Genomic DNA, 22,150 nt, shown 5'->3' with positions numbered 1-22,150 from the left:
ATGCCTCTACGCTTAGTTTGTCTCTGGCTTCGCAAATCCATTACTGGGCATTATCACCGTCGAACCATTTGTCTCCATCTGCTTCTCTATCCGTTGCTATTCGCTTCCATCGCCACGACAACCCAACACCAACTTCACGCTCATATCTCAAGAAACAGGAGAAGCCACCTGGGCGATTACTGCTACCGTGACAATATAATTAATTGAGTGACAGTGTTCTAGAGTGCAGACAGAAGGCTCGCAGGCATAGAGTCAGGTTGAGACTGATGGTATTGGGCGTTCGTTGCCATGGCGACGGCGCTTACAGCGACTACCTCAATATCCCGCCCGATGACTAGTAGTTAACTACTCCTGTCTACCACAGTACATGCACTGATCATCGCAGAGGTACCAAGTGGCAGTACCAAAAGGGATGCAGTAATGCAATTACTACAATGCCAGTCGTCAGGCTTCCGATTCATAGCCACCGGGGCCATTCTCTCCCTGATCATAACAACATTCCTTATCTTCAGCACACAATATTCCAATGACGTCGCCAAGTATGCCCTGAAGTCGTCCCTCAAGACAGCCCCGCAGACGTGCTTGAACACCTCGCCATCAGAAGCAAGTAATGGTACGACATGGGAATTTGTTGTCGAGCGCGATGGCGACAATCATGGACTTTCAGATGAGCAATGTCGCCTCGCGTTTCCGAAGCTGTTTGTTGAGCTGGACAAATCTGCGTCGCTGAGGGAAGGCCATCGCATTACTTTTAAGGAGTTGGATAGTCTGCAAGTGGAGGATGGGATGGTGCGGGGTATTGTTCATCATGGTGAGGTATGTTGGAACCTGAATCATCTACGATGGTTGATGTGTCTTCTAACAACGACTTGATGCGATATAGCTGTATGTAGTAGATTTTGGCGCAATGCCCGCGACATTCACCCGCGGGGAAGCAACATTACATGCGCTTCATCGTGCACTCGCTTCGTTCCCAGACCGAAGCAGTCTGCCGGATATTGAATTCGTCCTGACGACGGAGGATTATAGCACTAATGAGGGACCAGTTTGGTCTTATTCCAAACAGGACGAGCAGGAGAATGTCTGGTTAATGCCCGACTTCGGATACTGGTCGTGGCCGGAGGTTAAGATTGGCCCCTACAAGGATATTCGCCGCCGCATTGCTGCAGTCGACGACGGTGAAGTGACTATTGATGGGGGGTCCACACCGGGGTTACCATTCCAGGACAAGAAGAAGCAGCTCGCCTGGAGAGGTAGTGTTGCTACGAACCCCGAGATCCGGGGAAAGTTGTTGAAGGCAGCGCAGGGTAGGAGCTGGGCAAGCATCCGGGTAATTGACTGGGATAATGAGAATGATGTCCGATTTAACCTCCTTCCGATGGAAGATTACTGCCAGTATATGTTCCTGGCACATGCAGAAGGACGCAGCTTCTCAGGGCGCGGGAAGTATCTTCTGAATTGTCGTTCTGTGGTGGTTTCGCATAAGCTGGTCTGGCGCGAGGCACACCATGCTGCGCTCATTGCGTCCGGGCCGGAGGCAAATTATGTTGAGGTCGAGCGTGACTTTTCGGATCTCGATCGGAAGATGGAATTCCTTATTGATAATCCGGAGACTGCGCAACGCATTGCGGAGAATTCTGTGAAGACGTTTCGGGATCGGTATTTGACTCCTGCTGCAGAGTCGTGCTACTGGAGGCAATTGATTCGACAGTATGCTGCATCGTGCGAGTATGAGCCCGTCTTGTATACGCGGGAAAATGGCAAGAGACAGCCTCGTGGTGTGCCGTTTGAAAGTTGGGTTCTTACAGGATTCTAGATGTCTGTTCTATGTGCATGTTATGGCGTTAGTGGGTGTATATATGTGAGGTTCTTAGCGCTTATGACTTATATGAGAAGGACGTGGATAGTCAGTTATGAGAAGAAATGATGACTTTTGTAACAATTAGCATCTCAGGGTGTTTGGTTCAGTGTGAGAGAAACTGCAAAAATGCCGCTGTAGCTGGAAAGGGACTAGGCGCAGCTGACCATCACGACTTCATTCTTCCACCTTCGCCTCCTTCACTTCATCTTATGGCATCATCCCGCATGTCAACCCAACAGATCCCTCCAAGAAATACATCTGCCCGATATTCCTGCATCAAAGTCACGGCAACTCCGGTGTGAGTAGGAATCTCAAGCACGACTGGAGTCTTCGTATCCGAGACTACCCGCAGGATCTCACCTCTCACTGGCTCTCCATTATCTGGAGTAAGTTGCACGCTACCCGATGCCGATCTTTGAAGTCATCGTACTTGAAGAAGACCCTTGCTAATACTAATCGGGCTTCCCCACGCTTCCATGAAGAGTTAGTGAGGGATATAGTTTCCCACCACCAAGCCCCTCCCGGGATCTGAGACGGCCACGAGAATCCGCCCATGAGCCGTTTTGTGATCAATTCCTTCAATCGGGTACTCGTGCGGGGTAAGTCGAGGGAAGATTTTAGGATTCGGTGAAAAGACAGGATCTCACGAGGCCCACTTGTTCACCTGATGGGAACACGAGGTAGCCCTGCAGATCTCCCTGTACATCGGGTCTCAAGGGCCCAAGAGGCTCAACCCTTGGACCAATCAGTTGAATGCCGACCGTTCACTGTTCACCGACTAAGTTGATTTCCTTGTACATCATGGAAATCATGGAAAGAAACTATTGCCCTAAATGAGGCAGATCATTGATAATCTTAAGGAGTATTGTTAGGGTGTTCTTCGCCGGAATAAGCGGTCAAATGTGACGTTTCGGGTAGGTATCACCTTCTTCAGGCAAGGGACGAGGCGCAGCGGTTGCCATCGTATCTGAGATTTCTGGAAAGCCCAGTACAAAGCGGTACATGGCATCGCTAAATCCTTGGCCTCTACACGTTGCATGTGAAGGGTGGAAGCTGAGGTGCTACGTTGAGACCTACCCCGGCCGTTAAGGTTGGGACTTGAAAGAGCACCCGATGTATGGCCTCCCGGCTAAGAAACCTACCCAGACTTGGCGGACAGCCAACAAAGGGCACCAGATAGCACACACACGACAGATATTCCTCTTGCCATGTGTCTGGTGTTTTCTGGGTAAATCCACTGGCTGGGTTACTCGGCATGAAGTAGGTGAGCGAACGGGAGAAATGCTGGGTCATGCAGCACCGAACAACTCCCCATGTGCCATCCATCTGGGCATAAACTGGAGGATGGAAATGGTCAAGGGTGTGAGAAAGCACCAATGAACCGGTTTATATGAAGACAGTTGCACTTGTGCTAAGCGTCGAATACGGGTCCTGGCCTTCAGTATCGGCCCTGAAAGAGATCTTGTTACAAGGTTTGGGATGCCGTGTCCCAAAAATTCGATCCATGGGAACAACTTCGGTAGCGGCTGAAGCCAATAGCTGCCTCCACGTCCCTACCAGGAACAGGAAGATCGAGTCATGGTGAGGAGGGGCCCCCAGCCATGCATCATGCAGTAAGATCAGGCTAGGAAGAATTATGCAGTCGGTTTAGAAAATCTACGGGCAATTGTGTCAGCCTGCTTGAAGCACAACAGTTCACTCCAAGGTCGATGGCATGATCATACTCTCACCCCCTTGATGATCAATGCTGCCCTTGCGTCTCCGCCTCAACCGGCTCTAATACTAATGTTCCTGGAAGAATCGACTAGGATAATCATGTTTTATCCGAGCATAATTACTCAATGAAGTGGGTCCATCCCCAGATGATCGAATGAACACTAACGAAGCTAGTAGGTTATTCAGAGGCCCAATTGTTGTTGCTGCGCCGAGGCAAATGGCCAAGCTACTACCGTTTTCGTCTCATCCAATGCCAACCGATATATCGCACTCGCTCGGTTGGGTTAACATGTCACTATGGACTGCCTGTCAAAGCGAGTCATCCCTCCAATTCTAAATACTCTGTCCCAGTGACCGAGTGCAAGTTCAGTGGCATCTATTGGCCCATAAATCCAGAGGCAGCCTTGCGGCACTTGCATGAAGGGAGAGCACTCAATCACCGCCACATCAGTCATTAAAGATGCCAAGTCAATACAATATTTTCCGCTAGCTCACCTGGATGATCCACTAAATTCCGAATATGCATATAGGCGCATCTCAAGTCCATGCTAGCACCTGCCCTAGGCCAATTCCAGCTGGATGATGTATCCCGTCCCCAGACCAGCAGACCAGATTCCCTCCCGCAAGCACTGGGCATCAAATGATCGATACTCTTGTACAGAATGGGGAATAGCACTTCATCCATCATTCAAAGCGGTCATCCACACATGGGTGGGCCCTGCTTACTGCCCAGCTCAGAACGCTCAGATATAAAGCAACGACGCCTCATCCCAGTGTATAGTAGCATTGCCTAATACCTTTCATCGCACCTGTATATAACAGCAACCCCCCTTACCCCAACCGAGCCTGCAGACTCCTTACAGTAACACTTACTACTACATGTTTCTTTCCCAAATAACCACCCTAACTGAGACAACATAATGTGGACCCATCTACCATCCCTCTGTGCCCTAGGCCTCACGCTAATCACATCTGTGATAACCTCACCCATTGAAATCCGAGCCACCGGACCCTGGCTAGCCCTTGACACGGACTTCCCAGACCCCGGCTTCGTCCAAGCCGACGACGGCACCTGGTACGCCTTCGGGACGAACGGCAACAACCGCACGGTGCAAGTAGCCAAGTCCGCAGACTTCAAAACATGGACCCTCCTCGACAAAGAAGCCCTCCCCACTTTAGCAGGCTGGGAGACCCAAATTGACCACTGGGCCCCAGACGTAGTCCGCCGTGTACATTCCCCATCCCATCCCATCCCCTTCCCCCAAATCCAAACTAACCACCACCACCACCCCCAGAACGACGGCAAATACGTCCTCTACTACAGCGGCGAAGCACAACAAATGCTCCGCCACCACTGCATCGGCACCGCAGTCTCAGAATCCACCGATCCCAGCGGGCCCTACATCCCAAACCCAACCCCCCTCTCCTGCCGTCTCGACCAAGGCGGCAGCATCGACGCGTCCGGCTTCCTAGACAAAGACGGCTCACGCTACGTCGTGTTCAAAGTGGACGGCAACAGCATCGGCAACGGCGGGGACTGCAACAACGGCATTGCGCCATTGAAACCCACCCCGATTCTTCTCCAAAAAGTAGATACGGACGGGTTTACCCCCGTCGGCGACGCGGTGCAGATCCTGGACCGCGATGATAGCGACGGGCCGTTGGTGGAGGCCCCGAATTTGATTCTGCATGGGGACACGTACTTTTTGTTTTACTCGACGCATTGCTATACGGATGAGAAGTATGATGTGCGGTGGGCGACGGCGAGTGAGATTACGGGTCCGTATACGAAGACGGGGAGGCAGTTGGTGAAATCTGGGGATTATGGGCTTGTTTCGCCGGGGGGTGGGACGGTTTGTGGGTGTGGGGATCGCATGCTGTTTCATGGGTTTTGTGGTGATAATAGGTGTATGTACGCGGCTGAGGTGAGGATTGCGGGGACGGAGGTGGAGTTTGTTTAGGTTGTTAGTAGTTCAATGTGAGGGTTTGGTGGGTTGTGGGTGGTGTTGGGAGTTTTGGGTTCTGGATGGGTGTTTGTGTTTGATATTTGTTAGATACCACGTTCGTTTTCGGATTGATATTGGTGGCTTGGAAGGGTTATTTATTGTCCTGGATTTTGTGTGAATCTGTATATCTTCTACATGGTAATGAGGTCATGCATATCATTCATATTAGTTAGTAAGTTTCTTTAAGAGTAGGGTGGGGTATCTCTACTATCTATAATCATCATCGTAACCCACAGAAATGAGCAGAACAGAAGATCTATTTCTTCCCATTCTCAGCCTTCTCCTTCCTCTCCTTTCTCACCTTCTCTGTCCGCTCCAACCACCCCCCAATCCCTGCAATCGCACCCTCCGGATCATCCTTATAATTCAACAGATAGCCCTGCACCTCCGCAGCAGTGAATTCCCCAGCAGGGATACCAGCTGCGAAATCCTTCGCCAACCTGACAATCTTATCCGAAACAGGGGGCCGTTCTTCCATTCCATCACCAATGGTTGTTTTCTTGACACCATTGGCTTTGCCGTCGTGGCTGGTGATGGCATCCTTCCTCCTGTTAGGAGACACAGAGCGCAAGTCACCCTCAAGCGTGGAGTAAATCGACGAGAACAGCTCCCGGATGTCTTGGGAATGAGCGTATCCGAAAGTGATGGTCATGTCTACGCGGCCGGGACGGAGGAGCGCAGCATCGAGTTTCTCCGGATGGTTGGTAGTCATGATGAGAATGCGGCCTTCACTTGCTGCGACGCCATCGATTACGTTGAGCAGACCGGAGAGGGTGATGCCTTTGTTATCAGTGGTCTCCTCAGAGGGCTTCTTATCTGTGGAGGAACCGGCGGGAGTGTTGGTGGCAGTGTTGGGAGCAGCGGCTGGGTTGGTATTGGCGTTGTTGGGGTCGCTCTTGTTTTTGTCGTCTTGAGTGCTGTTGGCCGCGCGCTTGGAGGTCATTCCGGCACAGTCAATATCTTCAAGGAGGACGATGCAGCGTCGAGGGAGGTCTTGGAATAGAGACATCAAGTCGTCTTCGTCCAGACTCTTGGAGCTGAGGTTCAGTAGGTATAGAGGCAGACCGAGGAGCCCTGATGCTGCAAAGCAGAGACTGGTCTTTCCTGTCCCGGGAGGACCGTGGAGGAGATAACCCCGTCGGTAAGGGATGCCTCGGTTGGAGTACCATCTCCTCGTGCGGGGGTGGAGGTATTCCTTGATGTCTTTGATGAAAGACTGCTTCTGGGCTGGGTCTAGTACGACGGTGGAGAGAGGTCTGGGGTGGCGTGCCATGCAGCGCACCCAGTCCGTGTATCCGCCATTTTTTTGGCCGCGGTAGATTACTGTGCTGTTTCCGTCTCTTGCTACCCATGCCCTTTGAGCTTCGGCGAGCAGTTCCTTCAGGATAGTGGGATCACGACCGAAACATGAGATGAAAAGTCTCTCAGGCACGTATCGCATGTAGGAGATAGTGTTGTTGTTTTCCTCTTTGGCACGAGTGAAGGTAAGAAGACGACCGCGGAACCAGAAATAATGGCTTCCTTCGGCTGGAGTGAAGCGCAGGCGCTTGAACTTGTCCCGTGCGACGGTTTTGGCCCAGTAGTCGTCGAAGTCGGAGACGACGTTGCCATTCTCATCGTATTCATCTTCGTCGTCTAGATCACCCTCGTCGTCGGAGTCGTAGTATCGTGCGCCGCTAGAGATCTTGGTGCTGGCTACGAATTGAGTGGACCGTTTCGTCGAGGGGTGTTGCGCCATCCAGAACATCAGATAGTTGTACACTTCATCCTCGAGGCGGATCTCAGCTGTTGACACACAGTAGTCACTTAACAGCTCGTGGGAGCGGGAGAACACATATCGCAGTGAAGCGACAAAAGCCACGGCTGTCAAAATCATGGGAATATATTGGGAGAGGTCGATGTGTAAATATGATATTAAAAACCGGGAGATGAAGGAGTATCCCGGAATGAACATATCCAACATCGCACTGTCGGAAGGATTCATATACTGTGAGGAAGATGTTGCGTTCATGACTGGAGTGTTGTTGATGGTGTTGCTGAGAAAGGCGCTTGAAGCCATGGTGAGAGTTTTGTAGTCGTAGGGATACGTTATATAGAGAAATCCAGCATATGCGAACAATGCCGTGGGCGTGGGATTAACCGTGTATAAACGAATCTTTAGCGGCAAACAACAATAATATGCAACTAACCGGCAGCTCTATAACAGAAAACTGGAAATAAACGTTGAAGGAAAAAAATGCAATTAATTGGCCTGGATGAAAAGGCTTTTCATTGTCAAGAATGAGCTCTTCCTTTATAGTTCTATCCCAGCCATGATGCGCCAGGCAGGAAGGCTGACAAGCCGTGGCATCGTGGGGTTGGTAGGCATCCATCTGCGCCGAGCGGTAGGCACAGGATCTAGAGCGAGTCTCTGACCCATCGTGTAGGCCAGTGTGTAACTGACGAACCGCGCCCAACGAAGGAAGTGACTGGCGCAGTGGAATGCGCAGCTGACGGGGAGCCACTTGAGTCATCGCCATAAGCAGGCGGGCGCCAATCCCGGCAACTCACCCGGCGATCGTGGGTTTCTCCCTTTTCAGCCGCATCCCCATCTTCCTCTCGGAGAAACACCCCCCCCCCCTGCGAGCCAATGATGTCTTTCTTGTATTCAATCGTAGTCTGTAAAATCCAAATGTGGGTATCTTGATTATGACGTATTAATGGGTTATGGCCCCCCTTCCTTTAAACCAAAAAAAGCCGCGCCTCGCAGAATAACCAACAGTAAGAGCACCAGAAAGCCAACAAGCAAAGAAAACAATGACATAGCCACTCGTTCTATGTCTATGATCATGATCCGGCGAAATTGTCTTTCACAGTGTCGAATATATCGGTTGCCCACTCCTTGGCTTCCTGGAGTTTGTCCCAAAGGGTCCCCCACCAGGTTGGGCCCTTCTCATCCTCGCTTTCCGGGTCAGGCTCTGGCTGAGCTTCAGGCGCCGTTTCCGTCGGGGACGCAAAAGAGGAAGTCTCTGCCGATGGCAACATCGTTGGCGTCATAGTGGCGGTCGTGCTAGAAACTGGGGGGTCTGGAACACTGGCCAGCGTGGGCGTGTCTTCGTCAGAGTGAAGGCCTATCGTCTTGAGAGGGAGGCGCATGGTCCCATTGTTCGGGTGCGCGGTGATCCCGAGTGAGTCGCAAATAATGTTGTACACATTGACGTTTTCTACATTGGTTAGCTCAAATCCAACCCCGTGCGAAAAAAGGGTCATGGATGACTCACGAAATGCTTCCAAGCGACTGTTTGGTTCATGGGGGAATGCGGGTCCCCTGGCGATGAAAATTGCCCGCATCAAGGGGTGCTCGTGGTCGTAACCATGAATGCCTCTGGGGTGATATATCTCCCCATTCTCCAAGGCCTTCTGGACGTCAAAGTCGACACGCTCGACGACCGCCCATCCTGTCTTTGGAATTACCCAGAGAGGGGCGATGCGATCATTGTTTTGGAAGTGATACCGTTCAGGCATGCCCTCACGCGTGTAGATCTCGACCGCATGCGAATAGTTCGCGGCCACGCTCTCCAACTGAGCTTGGAGAACTTGGAAATCCTCTGGTCGTTTGGGACGCAGCCCGCGTAACGGCCACCCGTCGATGCGCTGGACTAGATCAATATCGATCAGATCCTCCAACTGAACCAATCGCTCGGTCGCGGTTGTCGCCATGCCATGGTCGGAGACAATCACAATGTTCACGACATCCGTTAGATTGCGTGCTTCGATACCGGAAAATAGGCTGCCAAGCATATCGTCGACCCTGGCGATTGTGTTGCGAGTTTCAGTGCTGTTAGGGCCATAGTTATGTCCATCTGCATCAACATTCGGGACATAGGCAGCGATAAACTGAGGTCTCTGTGGCGCAATGTCTGACTCGGCTTCTACTCCAGGCATATCCAATAGTCCCAAGATGCGTTCCACTTTCAAGGAAAGCATTTCGGACCCATTGTATTGGTCGAGGTAGGTTGGATCTACGCCTCCAATATGTGCCTCGGAGCCCGGCCACATATGGACAGCGGTCCTCACGCCCTGATTCTCGGCCGTCATCCACAGAGGTTCTGCGTTCCACCATTTTGGTTGCATGCTGACCGACGGGTGGGTATAATAGAACTCTTCCTGCAACTCTGGGTCCCAGAAAGTATTTCCAACAATTCCGTGGCTCTCAGGATACAGTCCCGTAACGAGTGTAAAATGATTCGGGAAGGTCACGCTTGGAAAACTGGGTAACATGTACTGCGGCGAGACGCCATTTGCAATGAATGAGCGGAGGGTTGGTGTCAAGCCACGAGTGAGAAAGTCCGCTCGAAAACCATCTAGAGAAATCAAGATCGTCGTAGGTGCGAACAAAGCAGTGCCATTAGATAGAAGTTGCCTCGAGGTATGGGGGGCGCGATACTTCGTAGATGCTTTATATGCGCCTAGTAAGAAGATAAGGAGAAGGACAACGATAGCGGAAAATACGAGCGCGAGTCTGCGCCATGAAACACGCCGTGGCTGGTTACCAAGATGTCAGTACCGGAGCTCCGGCAAAGCCAATAAACCCATGAGAGGTTGCCATGTGACATTCATACCTGCATAAAGGCATATTCTTTGACCCGTGTGTCGAAGTCGGACGAGGATGCGCTCAGGAGAGAGTGCTCATCATCCCGGTGACCCTCTTCCATCTCAAACATTATCTCTCCGGATCCACGTGCCTGCCTACGGCGCTCCTTGCGGGCCTCTCTTCTGGCCTGTTGGCGTTGTCGCCTGCGCTCCTGCTTCCCAATTCGAACGCTACTGCTGCTGGGGCTGAAGATGCGGCGAAGGCCATGAGTTGGACCGGTGCGGGTAAGCAGTTTCTCCGTTTCTTCTTCCTCATCCAGTACTGTGCGATCATGTTCGGCAAGTTCTAATGTGGTGCGTGATCTCCTAAGAAATTCGTCGTCCTCCGAGTCAGAGTCCTGCTCTGACGGGGAGCGGAGCGACTCGGCATCTTCGTCATAGTCGCCGGGAGACAGAAGGGAGGAAGTGGGAATGTTGCGTCGGAGAGGCATGAGTGACGGGCGGTGGCATCAGGCCGGAGTGCAGAGGCACGGAGGAGAAACCGACCGACCTTGGAGCCGGTATGGCGACACGTATGGAGTGTTGGTAGGGAAGATAGTGAGGAACTTGGGGATGATAAAGGATGGCGGCTTCATGGATTATTGACCTCGAGGGGGAGGCGATCGGCGGATCTCCGGGCCGGTGCCGAATGGGAACCACCGGTCCAGCTCATGTCTGTCCTCCCCCACACCATGGATATGTTCAACTCTGTATAACTACTAGCAGGACTAGTTCTCGAGCTAACATGACATTTTGTCCCTCTTGGAGTCTGATCTATGTAAAAGCTTGACCGTCTCCTACCAACTGACATCAGCAATTCCCACGCGTCGTCAACTCTCCGCCGCTCTGTCAAAGGGGTCCTGGGGGAGACCAGTGGCCTCTATTATGCTTGAAGCTTCACAAAGAAGTTCTCCTCCAAGGCGTTGGCATACCCTAGCTTGAAGATAACTGGCTAATTTGACAAGTAAAGCTATTATGTCTTCATCATGACAGCTTGCATTGGGTGATCAGCGGAAGAACAGAACTACAAACGTGCTATCGAGCAATCAGAAAGCACAGACGAATAAGGGGAGGTTGGCTTGCACAGGCAGGAGCCTTAAACGAACTGTCCTTGTTCAAAGACTGGCAGTGCCTGTACATCGCCCAGTCCAGCATCGGTAGCACTGAAAGTTGCGGTCGCAACAATGTCCCCGATGATTGACCACTTAGGCTTTCAGTGACTAACAAAAGACGATTGAGTCACTAGTCGAGAGACAATCAGAATTCGCTAGATTGAACTGCTAGACTGCTAATCGATCGACATTTAGGTGTGAAACATCCGATGGCACATTACTTGCGAAACATGCCACAGTCGAGATTGCAACGTGGTGAGGTTGACGTAGCAGGTAGCTCACAGCATCCTGGGGATGCTTTCGTCTGTTGAGACGTTGCTGCTTCCTCATTGCACTTCCTAAATGCGTTCGACGATACTATTCTCTTCGCAGGGCTAGAGATCATTGAAGAATGGATCAACATTCCTCTGGCTGGCTGATTCCGGCCACTCGACTTCCCTTTTGGGAACCCCTGGGGTGGCAGCCACAAGTCACATGACGTTGGGAAGAGCCCCAATTGGATCTGCTACCAGCAGGAGTAGTCTATCTAGATCCGGGTGGCTGTCAATGCTTTGGGTAGCAGCTGTGCTATTTTGAGATTCAATCTGTTCGATCTAGTCCGGAAGCAGTGCCTAGCTTCCCACGTTCGTTTCCACACTACGGCATCCGGATCCCTAAACCTCTTGCGATTCGTGGATGGCACCATGAAGAAGCACTTGTCCCGGAGTTTAAACCGACTGTCAAGCAATGATGGTAGTACCGGAATGGTACCTCAAGCAAAGCTATAAAGAACCTCGAGATCCAGCTCGATCCGTCTGCGTTGCCATGCTTCATTCTCTACCTTTCAATCTTTCTTCTTGACGCTAAGTTTTGCTACTTGTACCGCGATAGATCTCTTTCTTCCGTTCTCTCAAAACTCCTCCATTCACAATGCGTTACTCAACCCACGTTGTGACCGCTCTGGCCTTCGCAGTCGGCGCTGCCCACGCAAGCCAGTCTGCTAGTGACGACGGCCAAGTGACCACAGTGGTCGCCCAAAGTACCGTCGAAACCACCGCCGTCGTCACCGCGCAGCCCAGCAGTGCTGAATCTCAACCTACTGAATCCAGCGTCCAGCACCCGCCTCCCATTGCCGCATCCAGTGCCCCGGAGTCCAGCCCCACAGCTTCTGGTTCCTCCGAGACAAGTGTCCCAGTCATCAAGACCAGTGCTGCCGAGACTCAGCCCGCTGCCACTGGCTCCAGCGCTCCAGTGGTCACCAACACTGTGCCCGCCGCTATTGGATCCAGCGCCCCGGCTACCCAGGGGATTGGCACCGCTGCTCAACCGAGCGTCCCGCTCATCAAGACCTCCGCAGCGGAGACACCGGCCGCTCAAACGAGTGCCCCGGCTGCTGTCAACCCTAGCGTCCCACCAGCACCGGTCGAGTCGAACCCCGCCGTGACCAGTGCACCTGCTGCCAGCATCCCCCCGGCCGCCAGTAGCAACGCCAGCACCACATCGCAGCGGTTCTCCAACTCGACCACCTCTTCAGGGTCCTTTGCTACCAGCACCTCCGGAGGCGGCGGCGAGGGCGGCGGCAACGGCGGTGCTACTGTTCCTGCACCTACCTCCACGGGATTCATCTCGTCCAGCTCTGGTGCCAAGATGGTTCTTCCCGGCCTTGCTCTCGTCGGCAGCATCGCCATGGGCCTGCTTGTCCTGGCTTAAATGACGCTACTGTCTCTCTTCTGATTTTACCTTCGATATCATGCATCACTAGACTGCTTGATGGCAAGACCACCGCTCCGAAACCGATACAAAAAATACAATACAACGAAGTGGGCAGGTTTATTACACCCAGAAACTCTTTAAAAACTAATACTATTGACGAGAAGTGGATCGCTTCGCTCACTTATGATACATTTCTATTTGCTTGTTTGTTCCAGGTGTCCTTCACAATACAATTAATATATGCTCTCGTTGATTCCGATATTGTACTCTGGTCAAAAACCAGATTGTCGCTTCGTTGGAATCGAATTTCTAGAGGTATATACGGCGTTTTATCTTGTTTCCGGTCTGAACTTTTGTTTCCTTTCTGGGTTCTGGAGTACTCAGGTATATGGATTGTGTATTAGACTCGGTAAATTCATTTATCATCAATAATAGGGAAAGAAATGACATTTGCGTCTATTGTAGTGGTATATTATACTGCATCTGCACCGTAAGCTTACTTATCATCTTCGAGTCATTACTTCCCATACAGATGCAACCATGCATATATGCATATATGCAATCATCAACCAAGACAACTAAAGCTGACATGTCATTCCTCTTTTCGTTCCAACTTGGGAAGTCATATCCTTTTCATCCTACCATCAACCCCTCATGAACTCGATACCCAATTCGCCCACTTACAGGAACACCCTCCACTTCCCCCATCAACGCCCCCATAATCCCCCGTAGCGTCCGTCGACGAATTACCATATAAGTCGAAAATCCCCGGGGCCGGATTTACCAGCGTCCCACCGTACGATCGATCCTCAAGCTGCAACTTGACTTCCGTTGAGTTGATCTGCTCGCCGCTCTCCATGCCATAACAGTAGACCATTTTTTCTTTAGCGTCTCCTCCATGGCGGTCTAGAGTTATGGTGACAGGGTAAGGAAAGGATCCGGGCCGGGTCCAGTCATTCGCGGAGGAAGGCGTTGTCGTGGCTGTTGCTGTTGCTGTTGATGCAGTTGCTGATGCAGTGGACGTGGCCGTTGCATTCTCCAGGAGTGTGTCGTTGGAGCGCGTCCAGATTTGGACGAGGAAGCGGGTCTGGGACCAGGTGCAGCGGACGCGGGCGTCAGATTCGTTGGATCCGCCGTTTCGGTCGTTGGGGTTTGTGTCGGTTGTGTTGCCGTCGAGGGGGGCTCGGGAGGAGAGGAAGATGGAGCGGTCGAAGTAGGTATAAAAGCCGTAGTGTTCTGTGTTGAGGCCGCGGTTGTAGAGACGGACTGGTTGGGAGGAGGGCATTGGGTATAGATCTGCGGCGGCGGCGGTTCCGTCGGAATCTTCGTCTGGGGAGGGGATAATTGTTGCGAGGTTAGGGAAGGAGCTGTCGGAGGATCTTCGCGCCAGGCGAAGGGTGGATGTGGATGTTAGGGTGCTGGTTGAGAGGAAGGTCATGTAGAAGGGGGTTTCCTCGCCAGCGTAGGGGACGGTGTTGTTGTCTGTTGTGTTGCCAAGGAAGGTCTGGTCTTTCATGCTTGGTGGGGATGGGGATGGACTGTAGGGGTTGTCGGAGCTCCGTGAGGAGAGGGTTTTGCTGGATCGTGAGGCAATTGTGGTGCTGTTAGGGTAGGTGCCGTTGCGGAATCGTATTTCCACGCGGAAGTTCGGCTCATTGGCCGCGTAGGACTTGTTGGCGGATTGTTCCTCTGGTGGTAGAGCACAGCTCCAAAGGGTGGATGGAGTTATGCATCCTGACTGCTGTACCTGAGGCTTTGGTCCGGCAATTGTTGCGATACCAGTGGGCATCGGTGGATAGCCGGTGAGGTTGAGCCACTGTGACTCCACTGGAGTTGAGTCGCCTTTTCCTGTCAAGGTCATGACTAGAAGGAGGATAATCGCTATGATTATGAGGAAGGACGTGAGGATAGCTAGGTACCACCGACGTTTGACCTTCTTGTCCTTGTCTTTCCTACCGAAACAGCCATTTTTATGAGACCGGTTACCACCGCAACAGCAACAGCAGAACAACAAGCCAAACTTCTTTTTCTTCTTCTTCTTGTCTTCTGTCTCTAACGTTTTCCGTCGTATCTCAATTATCTCTCTCTCTGTGGTGGTATGTGTCATTCCCTCTTGTGGGAGTGGATGAGGCTCCATGCGAGGCATAGAGCTAGTGTAGTGGGAAGTATATGTAGGCGCTGGGGTCGAGGAGCTATTGTGGTTGGATGTATATGCAGGAGCCGGGGTAGTATGCATGTCAGATAGCGGAATTGAGCCACCCCTCACGGTGGCTTGTTGGAGGCCAGGAGACGTAGGGTTAGGGGGCTGTGGTTCAGGCTGTGGTTCAGTCTGTTGTTCTTGAGGAAATGCTGGATGCTGGTGCCCATGGGGTGCTATGAGAATCGGCGATGGGACAGTAGCAGGATGAACATGGAAGGTCTGAGTTGGAGGGGCAGGTTGAGCAACCGGTTGAGGAGCTTGCACTATTATTGGTTGAATGGCTGGCTGAGGTGCTGGCTGCGGTGCTGGTTGAACGACTGGCTGGATAATTGGCTGAAAGATAGGCCAAGACGTCTTCCTTTCGCTTTGACTGTTTGGAGGCGGTGCTAATTCTCCTGTTTCTCCTCCGGCATGTGATGTTGGAAAGGCTTCCTGAGGCAATTCCCGTGACCCTTCATCAGGAATAGGCTGATTTGGATTGTTGTCGACTGGAGGTTGACCAGCCGGAGGGTGTTCACTCGGGGGATGTTCGCTAGGAGGATGTTCGCTAGGAGGATGTTCGCTAGGAGGATGTTCGCTAGGAGGATGTTCGCTAGGAGGATGTTCGCTAGGAGGATGTTCGCTAGGAGGATGTTCGCTAGGAGAGTGCTCGGTCGGAGGATACTCGCTCAGAGGACGCAGGGTGGGAGGAGGTTGGATCGTTGGATGCTCAGACGGAGGTACCCCCCTCGAGCTAGCTTTTCCAACCGGATCATCGTCCTGAAGATTGTCAAGGGTGGCCTCTACTCCCTTATCCATTACACTCGGTTCATACACAGTGCGTGGCTCCGAAGTAGTGGGAACAGCTCTCAAGCCAGGAATTTCGTTTTGTGGCATGTCCCCAACGTCAATCAGAAGACTCCTGTTATCTGAGGAACCCACAACTGTACCCTCGGTATAGCCGGGAATCTTGTCCTTGGGTGTTATAGAGCAGACATGGTTGACGCATTCAAAGTACGGCCGTCCGCTGAACAATTCGTGTGCGCAGGCTTGGTAGTATTCAGCCGCAGAGCCCTGGATTGGCCTTCCCGGGAACATAAAGGATGTGGCATTTCGCTCTCGTTCGACAGGTTGGTCTTGAATACTCAGTCTTTTCTCATCAAAGGGGTTCAAACTAGCATCTGTCCAGTCAGGTGACAATTCCTTATGATGAGGTATGATGGCTTCTGGCGTATCGGGCGAGAAGCTGGATACTTCCTTTTCCCACCACTCGTCACTCGATTCCCTTGACTCCGTTGCGATGCTGGGAACTGGTGGTCTGGCAGCCTCAGTTTGGGTGGTGGGACCCATGGCTGTGCTGTAACGACTCAGCAAAGGTGAGAGCAAGTAAGTCCACCAACCCTGTGACTGATGCCTGTTGGTTTCAGTGTTGATGCTTAACCTATCCGGAATCTTTTTGACAGTCCCGCTGGAATATGACCGAGAGCGGCTCTCCCGTCGCACGTCATCTTCTTCAAACAGAGTGCCAGCCGAGAGGGAGCGTTGTCTCCCTGCTGCGGATACAAATTGCCTTTGTGTAGAGTCAGTGTTCATATTCGTGCTCGGGTTCTCATTATGCGCCAAAAAGGCATAATTAGGAATAGCAGGCACAGGTGGAATGTCAAGGTCGCTGTCATTTTCATCGGGATACGGCGTTGGTTGAGAGTAGATGCTAGACGCTATCCTAGGACGAGGATGAGTCGTGTCAAGGCCTGTCCAAAATGTGTCTTCCTTGGCCGGAGTCACAATTATCGAGGGAGTCAGTGCCGCTCGTTGGGCATGGCCAGTATTTACTGTTAGCCCTCTTCCTTGAGTACTTAACGATTCATCAGATGGCATGCTTAGTCCAATCATAATCGGTCGATCGGATGGCGACAGGTCGTCGTTTCCCTTCTTTTTCCGCCTGATGTTGAAGTAAGATAGTCGTTTGTTGTCGAATACGGACGGTTTCCCGGGCTTTTGGTCGTAGTCCTGACCGGGGACTTTCTTCAATATCCCTTTAAGAGTATGTGCATTCCTTTCCTGTTCTCGCACCTCAGAGAGAGCCTTCAAGTCATTCAAATCCACGAGAGTCGGCACTGATCCATCTTCAGGTGCCTTTGATGTAGAGTGAGAGAAATCCGTAACCAAGCTCAACCCAAAAGGCCGTCCTGAGCTCTTCCCTGTGTAGAGCCCAAGATTGCTTAAGTCCTCTTGGTTCGGATTTGCCTGATAAGAGACCCCCGTCCCATCTACTGCTTCCTGTGACTGAGTGTGCTTATCATAACTTCCTTCACGTATGAATGGGTTATTTCTGCGTGTTGTCTTATTCAGAAAAGCAAAAGGTCGATTCCTTTCCATGTCATGGTCCTCTGGAGATGATGGCACCGGGCTCGGAATCTCCTCTGTGATCGGAGATGACAGAGGGAAAGTCGGAGCTGCAGGAATTCGTAGACCTGCCGTCGAATTCTGCATCTCGGGGGCCGTATGGCCAATGAGGCCAAAAATCTGCCTTATACTAAACCAATTCATTAGTCGGCTGGTTTCAGTAACACACCATTCAGGGGGTGGGAGTAGGCCAAGTACCGTATACGGACTGGCGCAGCAGATGAAGGTCGTTTCGGTATAGATCAAGCAAACCAGCTGCGATATTGTGAAGCCTTTCGTTGATAAACTGATGGCCTTTGATTTTGAAAGTGGGAAACAAAGGACGCTTGGGTTGCTATTGTTATGATCAAAGCATCCAGGTGAGACAATTATGAACCAGAGGGAACAATGACCTTCAGAACACAAAGCAGCCTCAACAGAACAACACGAGAACGCCAGTTGTTATTCACACATTCCCCTTTGAGAAGAATATAAGGGATACAAAGGAAATCGAATAGGCCAGAACTGTAAATTCAGGTGAACAATTCGAACACCAACTGCTGAGGTGGTAGACGTAGCACATGGACAAGGAAGGCAGCAGAGGAAAGAGGAGAGTGATGGAAAAGTCATAACACGACCAGCTGGTGCCAGGAAGAAGCCCAAGCACCCACAGGGTGCTAGAAATGAGTGGGAGAGCTCATGCATATCATGCAACAGCCATCCTTGACCTGGACACTTGCGGACCCGCATGGTCCTGGCTACTATTTGTGCAGAGTGCCAAATCCTCCGGCCTCATACAGTCGAGCAGGACGGGGGGACTCCATTGGCCAGGGTTGCTTGGATCGACTCTGCAAGATGATGTTTGGCAGATAGCTCCAGGGGTGGATTGGCTCCTGAAGAAGCCGTGGGAGCTCTGTAGCCGCCGATGGGGGGCACGCGGCGCTAACAGAAGCATATCCACGACGCCGGTGAGGTTGCAGAACTTCGCCGGGCGCCAATCAGCAGCCAAGACGCCAGGGACAAAAATAGCCTGCATCAACGCAGTCCACGGGATGCCCCAACGTAGCTCTGACCTCCTACTAACAATATCAATCACCCACGGCCGTTTGAAGCTACGATTTCATGAGATTCTCCGCTTAGTCGACTCAATCCGGAACACTACTGAGACGGCAGCTGAGGTGGAACAGGTTCTCGATCGACATCGATGTCGACCGGTATCAACCGATGCTTCGACGTTTGATTTCCAGGTATCTGTAGAGCAAAATACACATAATAAACAAACCATGGGGATATCAAAACAATGCCACACATACACTCCTTTTCCAAGCAACTAATGTTCGAGTTTCCTTTTTTGCCCTTCTTCCGTGCATACACGGTACCTTTAACAACACCGACAATACATGATGGAGGTCAAATAAACAGATTCCACGCCCCGATCTTCCGATTCTTGGGGAGAGGGGTAAAAATGGGTAGGGGTTGAATGAGTTTGGGGAGGTGGAAGCCACCATGACCCCGAGATGTAATGTAACGGGACATGACCAAGGGGGTAATATGCTGGAGAGGTGAGAAATATAGAGAAACAGGATGAGAGGTTTTTGTTACCCGCCATAGGCTAGCCAAGAATCGCTGTTGTGCCAACCAAAATGGTGGATAGGATGATGAAATAGTCAAGCAGATTGTCGCTCGAAAGGACGATAGCCACCCAAAACAAATCTACAAGCCAGAGAAAGAGAAGTCGGATACCGCGTCTAGAACGCGAGGAAATGTGGGCCGTGTCAAGTAAAGCAACCGTCACCAATGCATTCGTCATGGGCTGTGTCATGGGTAAGAATCTCGGTGGCCATCGATTAGCTACCGTCGTTCGTCGGTGTACTGCACGCCTTGCATTGGAGCAACAGTCCCGTTCATGAGCGGAGGAAGCGTTCGCGGTTGCTCTTGCTGCATCGCGGATCCAGGAGCATAACCGGAAAACATAGCGCCATGTACCTGCCCATTCGGCTGTGGCACCGTTACGGGATGATGCTCAAAGATCGACGGCTGCCGAGATTGGCCATTGGCTTGCTGCTGACTGAGTTGCGCCCGCATCTCGTCAAGTTCGCTCCTCAGCACGTCATTTTCTCTGCGAGTGGTAGTAACCATCTTTTCTAGATGTGAGATATATTCGATAGCTACAAGCACGTTAGTAAAAGAACAACGTCAACACCAGGGCTGTGCCTGCGATAGTTATGAAATACCTCTTGTGAGTGTCTCCCATTTACTCGATTTATTGTTCTGACTTTGTGGGAGGCGGACACGCAAAGCTTCGAAGCAATCCTTCATCTCACTGCGACGCTTTCGCTCCGCCAACTTGTGCGTTACCCTCAGCTCGGGAGTTCTGCTGTAAGGCGTACTACCACTATGTGCGTCTGCTTCTCCAATAAGACCACGGACTTGCTTGTGTTGTAAAGAATGATGGTGCACATTTTGAGGAAGTTCTAGAAAAAGGTCAGGAATCGTAGTTCGTATATCTTAAGGGATTCAGAAGACATACCATGCTGTCCACGAGGTAACCGTGCATCAGAGAAGACGCTACTGGCAAGTGACTCAGCAGTACTTCCTTTGCGGGAGAATTGATTGGTTGACTTTTCGGTGGTAGAAGAGACAGAATTGGATCGCGCAACGTCAGGATCCGGGAAAGCGTATGCAAGACCAGCGGTGGGTGCCTCTGCATTGTAGATTTCAGAGCGAGGATTCGACGAGATGGCAGGTGCCGTGCGGCCAGCTGCAAATCCGCGATGTTCACTAGCCCGCGGGCCAAGTGGAGAGAGTGGTTGGCCTCCAGAGTATCGAGGGCCGCGATAGGAATTGTTCATATTCACGTCCATAGAAATACCGCGCTCTCGTTGGAGACCCGAAACAATCGAGGTTTGCGAAGCATTCGTGCTATGATAAGGAGATGCGGGGTTAATGGCAAGCGAGCTGATTCCTTGGTTCATCCTGCTATCCACACTGCTCCGTCGAGACTCGGGGTGTTCCACCATACTGCCTCGTTGAGAAGGAGCATCGTAATTCTGGTTGATCGAAGGCAGGGTTGTGTTCGGCTGGGTTGACCCGAAATTGGGCGAAGGCTGCGCTCCCGCAGAGGAAGGCGTGTTGGTATTAGAGTGGTCGTTGGGGTACGGGGACCGATCCGAGACGTAGGATGCGCGATTGGGAGAAGGTTGGGACGTGAGGAAGGAGAGAGAGGGATAGTTGCCTGTCGCGTTTGTCGTGGTTGAGTAGGTAGACGACCCTAGGGGACAATCAGCCTCCGCAGGTAGGAATGAATAAGACGAAGCCTTACTGGTACTCTGAGGCATGGACCAATTCCCCGAATCTCGCTCTATCGTATTTAGGGAGGCATTCCCCGGTGACTTTTCGGCCTGGGTAGGCATGCCGCCGGCCATACTTGCTGTCAAAGTCGAAATAGATGGGAGGGTTTGGGTAGACGACACTGGGGGGGTTTGCGGTCCCGTAGTAGCGGGCTCCCAAGGTCGATGAGCAAGAGTGGTCTCCATGACAATCTGTTGACTGGTATACCTGCAATCCAGAAAGATACTAAGGAAATGGATATCAGGGAGGGGAAGGTGTTAGAAGAGACGGATTGGCGAGGAGTATTCTGATGTGTTTCGAGACCAAATGGTGTAAAAGCCAGGGTCGCTCCGCTGTCTCATGTTCAGGGATCGGCACAACACGTAATAAGACAGTGAACGTTCAAACGTTGACTGGCAATTCGATTAATGCAATATAGATTTAACCAACTGTACGTGTCCAATGGCGATCTCGTGTGGCGCGCGCAAGTATGACTATCCGAAAATCGAGGTGACTGACTGGCGCGTTGATGGGTTCTCGACGGCGATTCGCTATTCCAACTGATCCTGAAAGACCTCCAATTCTGGTGCTGAGTGACAGATCCCAGCAGGGTTGAAGACGTCTGTCTCCACCTGACAGTTTATACCGGTGAGTATAACTAGCAGGGTGGTATGCGTCAACGAACCGTCTTCACACGGTATCGACGAATCGATAGACACTGAGTCAGAAGCGAGGGCGAAAAACGCTATGCGAAAATCGTGAAGTGCGCAGTGACGTGCAGGTCGCAAAAGTATGCCCGGAAGAGGGAAAATGGAAAAACTGCCGGAGAGGAGAGGAGGGCGGAAGGAGCCGTCGTGGTGAAAGCGAGCGGAAGACGGAGGATGAGAAGGATAGGAAAGACAGGCGGACGGGAGGGATAAGTTAAGTGAAGATTAACTGGGATCGGCGAAGGAGAGAAGGTGTATGATGCAAATCGACTTTTTTTTTTCTTTCCTTCTCCCTGATAAAAAAAAAAATAAGAAGGGAAGGAGGAGAAAAGGGAACACTAAATGTTAAGTAAAGGGACAAATCGTGTCAGCTTCGGCCACATGGGGGGCTGACGGAAATTATGTACGGCAGGGCCAATGGTTCCGGGGCATGGGTTTGCGGTGCAGGACTGGATGGAGCTTACCAGATGGCGAAGGTGCAAAACGCTCGGGCGGCGCAGCGGAACGTGGCACGAGATTAAAACGACGAACAATTGGGCAGGAAGGAGTCT

General features: G+C 51.7%; 10 protein-coding genes across 10 annotated transcripts; 6 read left to right on the top strand and 4 right to left on the bottom strand.

The window, feature by feature from the left end:
• Window positions 1-420: 420 nt before the first annotated feature.
• Window positions 421-1,816, top strand: An15g03570 (uncharacterized protein; the record flags this gene model as incomplete). The annotated part of the gene is made up of 2 exons (XM_001396858.1): window positions 421-816; window positions 884-1,816. 2 exons carry the CDS (start codon window positions 421-423, stop codon window positions 1,814-1,816), a joined length of 1,329 nt encoding a protein of 442 aa, XP_001396895.1.
• Window positions 1,817-2,063: 247 nt separating this feature from the next.
• An15g03560 (hypothetical protein) lies at window positions 2,064-4,262 on the bottom strand (the record flags this gene model as incomplete). The annotated part of the gene is made up of 8 exons (XM_059744602.1): window positions 2,064-2,189; window positions 2,264-2,437; window positions 2,518-2,589; window positions 2,787-2,983; window positions 3,049-3,198; window positions 3,268-3,414; window positions 3,867-3,953; window positions 4,073-4,262. 8 exons carry the CDS (start codon window positions 4,260-4,262, stop codon window positions 2,064-2,066), a joined length of 1,143 nt encoding a protein of 380 aa, XP_059602525.1.
• A 235-nt stretch (window positions 4,263-4,497) lies between these two features.
• An15g03550 (uncharacterized protein) lies at window positions 4,498-5,315 on the top strand (the record flags this gene model as incomplete). The annotated part of the gene is made up of 2 exons (XM_059744601.1): window positions 4,498-5,166; window positions 5,229-5,315. 2 exons carry the CDS (start codon window positions 4,498-4,500, stop codon window positions 5,313-5,315), a joined length of 756 nt encoding a protein of 251 aa, XP_059602524.1.
• A 437-nt stretch (window positions 5,316-5,752) lies between these two features.
• On the bottom strand, window positions 5,753-7,642 carry An15g03540 (uncharacterized protein; the record flags this gene model as incomplete). The annotated part of the gene is made up of 2 exons (XM_001396855.3): window positions 5,753-5,794; window positions 5,885-7,642. The coding sequence occupies 2 exons, from the start codon at window positions 7,640-7,642 to the stop codon at window positions 5,753-5,755; spliced, it is 1,800 nt and encodes a 599-aa protein (XP_001396892.3).
• Window positions 7,643-8,409: 767 nt separating this feature from the next.
• Window positions 8,410-10,646, bottom strand: An15g03530 (uncharacterized protein; the record flags this gene model as incomplete). Its single annotated transcript, XM_001396854.3, has 3 exons — window positions 8,410-8,786; window positions 8,844-10,107; window positions 10,185-10,646. 3 exons carry the CDS (start codon window positions 10,644-10,646, stop codon window positions 8,410-8,412), a joined length of 2,103 nt encoding a protein of 700 aa, XP_001396891.1.
• Window positions 10,647-10,777: 131 nt separating this feature from the next.
• On the top strand, window positions 10,778-11,395 carry An15g03520 (hypothetical protein; the record flags this gene model as incomplete). The annotated part of the gene is made up of 3 exons (XM_059744600.1): window positions 10,778-10,867; window positions 10,980-11,051; window positions 11,282-11,395. 3 exons carry the CDS (start codon window positions 10,778-10,780, stop codon window positions 11,393-11,395), a joined length of 276 nt encoding a protein of 91 aa, XP_059602523.1.
• A 120-nt stretch (window positions 11,396-11,515) lies between these two features.
• On the top strand, window positions 11,516-12,036 carry An15g03510 (hypothetical protein; the record flags this gene model as incomplete). Its single annotated transcript, XM_059744599.1, has 3 exons — window positions 11,516-11,608; window positions 11,685-11,842; window positions 11,904-12,036. The coding sequence occupies 3 exons, from the start codon at window positions 11,516-11,518 to the stop codon at window positions 12,034-12,036; spliced, it is 384 nt and encodes a 127-aa protein (XP_059602522.1).
• Window positions 12,037-12,215: 179 nt separating this feature from the next.
• An15g03500 (uncharacterized protein) lies at window positions 12,216-12,995 on the top strand (the record flags this gene model as incomplete). The annotated part of the gene is made up of 1 exon (XM_001396851.1): window positions 12,216-12,995. One exon carries the CDS (start codon window positions 12,216-12,218, stop codon window positions 12,993-12,995), a length of 780 nt encoding a protein of 259 aa, XP_001396888.1.
• A 418-nt stretch (window positions 12,996-13,413) lies between these two features.
• On the bottom strand, window positions 13,414-21,098 carry An15g03490 (uncharacterized protein; the record flags this gene model as incomplete). The annotated part of the gene is made up of 9 exons (XM_059744598.1): window positions 13,414-13,454; window positions 13,683-17,713; window positions 17,753-17,975; window positions 18,361-18,674; window positions 18,725-18,813; window positions 18,876-19,116; window positions 19,418-19,730; window positions 19,797-20,036; window positions 20,093-21,098. 9 exons carry the CDS (start codon window positions 21,096-21,098, stop codon window positions 13,414-13,416), a joined length of 6,498 nt encoding a protein of 2,165 aa, XP_059602521.1.
• A 323-nt stretch (window positions 21,099-21,421) lies between these two features.
• Window positions 21,422-21,812, top strand: An15g03480 (hypothetical protein; the record flags this gene model as incomplete). Its single annotated transcript, XM_059744597.1, has 3 exons — window positions 21,422-21,478; window positions 21,558-21,589; window positions 21,674-21,812. The coding sequence occupies 3 exons, from the start codon at window positions 21,422-21,424 to the stop codon at window positions 21,810-21,812; spliced, it is 228 nt and encodes a 75-aa protein (XP_059602520.1).
• Window positions 21,813-22,150: the final 338 nt, after the last annotated feature.

Source organism: Aspergillus niger, assembly GCF_000002855.4.
Source record: "Aspergillus niger supercontig An15".
In the NCBI taxonomy this organism is placed as follows: domain Eukaryota; kingdom Fungi; phylum Ascomycota; class Eurotiomycetes; order Eurotiales; family Aspergillaceae; genus Aspergillus; species Aspergillus niger.
This window is presented reverse-complemented; position numbering and strand designations above follow the sequence as displayed.